Raw genomic sequence first — 5,403 nt, forward strand, 5'->3', positions numbered from 1 at the left:
CTGGGGAGGTGACACAAATCCTTTGGAGGGTTCCCACAGGAGGCAGGACTTGGTGAGCCTTTGTCTCTCTGAAGAAGGACAGTGACTGTGCCCATCATGGAGGCTGTTAGGGCATAGAAGTAGGTTGCTGCCTTGAATCTCTGACACTAATCTTCTCCCACAGGACAAGTTTCCCACGGGCTCTCCTCACTGAGCAGCGGTACTCCCACCCGAAGCCCAGTGTGAGGACAGAGATGGCGCTGAGTGTGGAGCCTACAAGCTTCCCCATTCTTGCCATGTCTGAAAACACTGCGTCTGAGCTGCCTGGTGGCTCCAATGTGTCCCTCAACAGTTCCTGGACTGGCCTAACAGATCCCAGCTCCCTGCAAGACCTTGTGGCCACCGGCGTCATCGGGGCAGTGCTCTCAGCCATGGGTGTGGTGGGCATGGTGGGAAATGTGTACACTCTGGTGGTCATGTGCCGGTTTCTGCACACCTCAGCCTCCATGTATGTCTATGTGGTCAACCTGGCAATGGCTGATCTGCTGTACCTGCTGAGCATTCCCTTCATCGTAGTCACCTACGTCAGTAAGGACTGGCACTTTGGGGATGTGGGCTGCCGAGTTCTCTTTAGCCTGGACTTCCTGACAATGCATGCCAGCATCTTCACCCTGACCGTAATGAGCAGTGAACGCTATGCAGCGGTACTGAGGCCTCTGGACGCAGTCCAGCGCTCCAAGGGTTATCGTAAGCTGCTGGCGCTGGGCACCTGGTTGCTGGCACTGCTGCTGACCCTACCCATGATGCTTGCCATCCGTCTGGTCCATAGGGGCTCTAAGAGCCTCTGCCTGCCGTCCTGGGGCCCTCGTGCCCACCGTATTTACCTGACCCTGCTCTTTGGGACCAGCATTGTGGGGCCTGGCCTGGTCATTGGGCTGCTCTACATCCGTCTGGCCAGGGCCTACTGGCTATCTCAGCAAGCTTCTTTCAAGCAGACACGGCGGCTGCCCAACCCCAGGGTGCTCTACCTCATCCTGGGTATCGTCCTTCTCTTCTGGGCCTGCTTCCTACCCTTCTGGCTGTGGCAGCTGCTGGCGCAGTACCACGAGGCCATGCTGCTGACGCCTGAGACTGCACGCATTGTCAACTACCTGACTGCCTGCCTCACTTACGGCAACAGTTGCATCAATCCCTTCCTCTACACTCTGCTCACCAAGAACTATCGGGAGTACCTGCGTGGCCGCCAGCGGTCACTGGGTAGTAGTTCCCGTGGCGTAGGTTGTGCTGGCAGCTTTCTGCCGAGCCGAGTCCACCTCCAGAAGGACTCCGGCCACTCGCTTTCCTCCAGCAGCCAACAGGCCACAGAGACCCTCATGCTGTCTCCAGTTCCCCATAATGGGGCCTTTGTCTGAGAGTACTCTGTGTGCTCCTGGGGGTAGGAAAGGACCCAAAGGCAGGCCACTCGGAAGCCGATTCCCAGAATCCCCTGCTCGAACGTAACTTGCTTGTCTGTCTTCTTCAGTTCTCTTCTGGAAAGGTCCCTGTTCTTTCTTCTTGGTTGTATACTTCAGCTCTATCAGCACCTTTCCTATGATGCCAACACATTCCTGCTTCAAACCAATTGCTGAGGTGCTTCAGAAGCTGTGGCCCAGACCCTCTTCTGAAGACCCTAGTGAGCTGAGTCATCTAAGGCCTAATTGCCCAGAGCAGCTAGTACCAGGCTGTAAGCCTGACCTTTGATGTAAGCCCTTCCAGTCCTGAGGACCGTCCCCCACTGGTTGGTAAGGGGCCTACAGACATCTCTACCCTCCCCTCATCCCTTCGTAGCTTCTTGCTTCCATATCCACATGGAACAATAAACCCTGTACTCCACAGTGTGTCCTGCCTCAGTTTTGGGGATGAAGTTGTGGTGGTGTGGGGTGGGGGTCCTAGATCCAGGAATCCCCAGATTGAGGCACCCGAGTGTTTGGTGAGGTTTCTGAGCCTTTGCCTGTGGATGTCCCTACACGGAACAGGGTGGGAAGGAGGGCAGATAGCTGAGAGATTTGAGAGAGAGGCTGGAGTGGGGTGGGACGACTGGGAGAGGCTGCCCAGCTAGCACTGGAGTTCAAGTGCAGGAAGGAGACTCCACAGGCTGCAGTTCATGAGACAGCACAGCTCATGTTGACAGCAGTGTGGTCTTGGCTTCACTGTCCCTGGATAAATTGTTTCCCCATCCTAAGTGCCATCCTTGGGACATCTTTTCCTTGGCTGACCATTTCTCCTACCACGGGCAGATGCCAGCTGCCCACACTTTTCAGGGTGATCATCACTGGGTGGGAGAGCACCTTGGTCTGGTAGTACTCTTGCTGAATGTCAGGTGTGCTCTGGTGGCAGGACCTGGAGCACAGGTCTTTGCAGTGATAAACTGTTCCAGAAGTAGCAGTACTTTGTGCTTTTTTAAAATTTTGCTATTAAAAAATGAGAGATACACATGGGCATACACACATGAACAGAGAGAGAGAGAGAGAGAGAGAGAGAGAGAGAGAGAGAGAGAAATAATGAAGGGGTGGAGTTGGGGAGGCTTGAGGTCAGCCTGTGATACCTATCAAAGACTTTGTCTCTAAATTAAAAAAAACAAAACAAAACTTTTTTTTTTTGAGATAGTCTCACTATGCAGCCTTGGCTGGCCCCAAACTCACTATATAGACAAGGCTGGCCTTGAACTCACAGAGATCCACATGCTTCTACATTCAGAGTGCTAGGACTAAAGGCATGTGCCACGATGCCCAACTCTAAGTAAACAAAAATGTAAAGGGCTGGGACACAGCTCAGTGTCAGAGCACTTGCTTAGCATGCAAGAGGCCCTAGGGTTCACCACCAGCTCTGCAAAACAAAACAAGACAGAAAACCAGCAACACCCTAATAAATTCACTGGAGGAATGTATGGGTAGTGGGCCCCTATGCCTGTGCTCCCCTCCTGCCCCCAGCTCCACTGTCTCTGATCCTGGGCTTCAGCTTTAGGAACATGGAATATAGCTTCATCCCCAGAGCCAACATCGGGGAAGTAACCTAGTGAGGCCTTACCCAGAGAGACCTCATATCCCATATGTCCCTTCCAGCCTAATAGAGAAAAAGTTCTAAAGCCAGAACTAACAAAATACACTTCTAATTCTAGGTGTGCATGGTTTCTACAAAAGTACCGCTGTCCTGGAAAAACCTGGGTGGAAAGCTAGCAGCTCTGTGACAGTCTTTGGCACCTGCTAATCTGGCCTCAGGGTCTCTTGAGATCAGCACTGACAGAGAGAGGTTGGCACCAGAGCAATGATATACACATGTGTACATGTGTGCACGAGGACACACACGCACACCCCAAACACGCCATGTGTAACAAATACAGTACATACCACACACATGTATCCCACCACACATTCCCCATCACACACATAACAAATGCATAAAATATTTGCCTCACACACTCACCTCCCCATAAACATACCATATTAAACATGACATCCATTGGATACAACACATGCATGTATGCATAAGCCACAGTTGTAACATAATAATGTACACAAAACAAACACACTAGACACACACAGCATACTCTGCCATCATCCAGAGATGCTGCCTGTCTTAGTCAGGGTCTCTGTTCCTGCACAAACATCATGACCAAGAAGCAAGTTGGGGAGGAAAGGGTTTATTCAGCTTACACTTCCATATCGCTGTTCATCACCAAAGGAAGTCAGGACTGGAACTCAAGCAGGTCAGGAAGCAGGAGCTGATGCAGAAGCCATGGAGGGATGCCACTTACTGGCTTGCTTTCTCTGGCTTGCTCAGTTTGCTTTCTTATAGAGCCCAGGTCTACCAGCCACAATGGGCTGGGCCCTCCCCCCTTGATCACTAGTTGAGAAAATGCCTGACAGCTGGATTTCATGGAGGCATTTCCTCAGCTGAGGCTCCTTTCTCTGTAATTAACTCCAGCTTGTGTCAAGTTGACACACAACCAGCCAGTACACTGCCTGTGCCAAGCTGACAATGGAGACAACAGGTCAGCTTTCAACACAGGTGATCCCAAGCCTGGATTCCAAGTCCCTATCTCTCTGGGCATCAAGAGAGGTGAGCCTAGTGAGGTTAGGCAAAGCCATCTCACAGAGTCACCTTGGCTCTGTCCTCCTTCGTTGTGTGGCTGCAGTGACAGTCCTGTCCATTGCCTGCCTGTTCTCGAGTCTAGCTGGGAGCTGGATCTGACCTTCACTGAGACCTTCCTGTCATCTCCAGCACAAACTGAAGGCTCTGCTTGAAAACTCGAATAGGGCATGCAGGACTTCACTGCTCTGTCAGCTTGTCCATCACTGACCTGGGCACGCTCATCCACCAGGTTTGGGGGCCAATGCCCTCCTGGAGCTGTGATTGTCAGCTAACATCATAATTTTCCCTCTTCTGTCCTCAGGGGTCTTTTCGCTGCCTGTCCTGTTTTAAATAAGGACAGAATATGTGTTCAGTCAGAGAGAGTGCAGGCAGGAAGACTTGGGCTTGGGGTGGCCAGAAGTCCTGCTGATTGGTACCCAGGGCTCTCTAGGACGTGGGCCTTTCCAGAGTAGCCTTCAGGTTGTTGTAAGAGAAAAGACAGGAAAGGTGGTCCGCTAATGGACCAAGCCTTGGCAAGGACAAGGCCTCCATGTCTGGAACTTGGAATCCATGCAGGGAAAGTTATGGCCAGCCAGGAGGGAAGGGGAGGATCAATGATCCCTGGGAGGAGGAGGGGTTAGGAGAAGTGGGAGGGAAACAGAGGTGGAGTGGCCATGCTTCTAGGGTGGATCTGGATGTCAATAAGCTGATGGGATCTCCATCAGAGACCAGGCGTGGCCTCCCAGGCAGTGGTAGCCAGTGGCTAGGGAGGTATAACTATTGACCTATGTGACTAATGAGCCCACAGAGGCTCAAGGACACAGGGTGATAGATCAAGTTCTTTAGCTTTTAAATGCCATCCATCCAACACTTAAAGTCTAGCCAATAAGAAACCAAGCTGAAATATCCAAGTGGTGCAAACTGTACACCATGTAAAGATGAGAGCTAGAGGAAGGTGGAGCAGGCCTTTGAGTACCCCTGACCTCTGAGCTGTTTCAGAATTAGCTGGCTTACAGGACAGTGTTCCAGGCTCACGTACCCTTGTGATATCAGGTCCTGTCACCCTGGCTCCACCTGGAAGGAAAGTGCCCTACTCCTGCCCTGAGCTCTGGCTTTGTCACATATCCAACTTTGGTAGAAGCAGTTGGGCAGGTCAGCTGGGCTGTGGATGCCTGTGTCTGAGGCCATGGGATTTGGGTGGAGCGTCTGAAGCACCTGCTCTTAGACACAATGTGGACAGAGGAGTGGAGGCTACAAGGCCTTAGTGCCACTTTTCTCCAAGGTGCTAAACATCCTAACACAGTAGCCTTTAAG

General features: G+C 51.9%; 1 protein-coding gene across 1 annotated transcript; it reads left to right on the plus strand.

Moving 5' to 3' along the window:
* Positions 1-233: 233 nt before the first annotated feature.
* UTS2R (urotensin 2 receptor) lies at positions 234-1,391 on the plus strand (the record flags this gene model as incomplete). The annotated part of the gene is made up of 1 exon (XM_080924328.1): positions 234-1,391. One exon carries the CDS (start codon positions 234-236, stop codon positions 1,389-1,391), a length of 1,158 nt encoding a protein of 385 aa, XP_080780454.1.
* Positions 1,392-5,403: the final 4,012 nt, after the last annotated feature.

This window comes from Micromys minutus, assembly GCF_963924665.1.
Source record: "Micromys minutus genome assembly, chromosome: 10".
NCBI classification, from domain to species: Eukaryota; Metazoa; Chordata; class Mammalia; order Rodentia; family Muridae; genus Micromys; species Micromys minutus.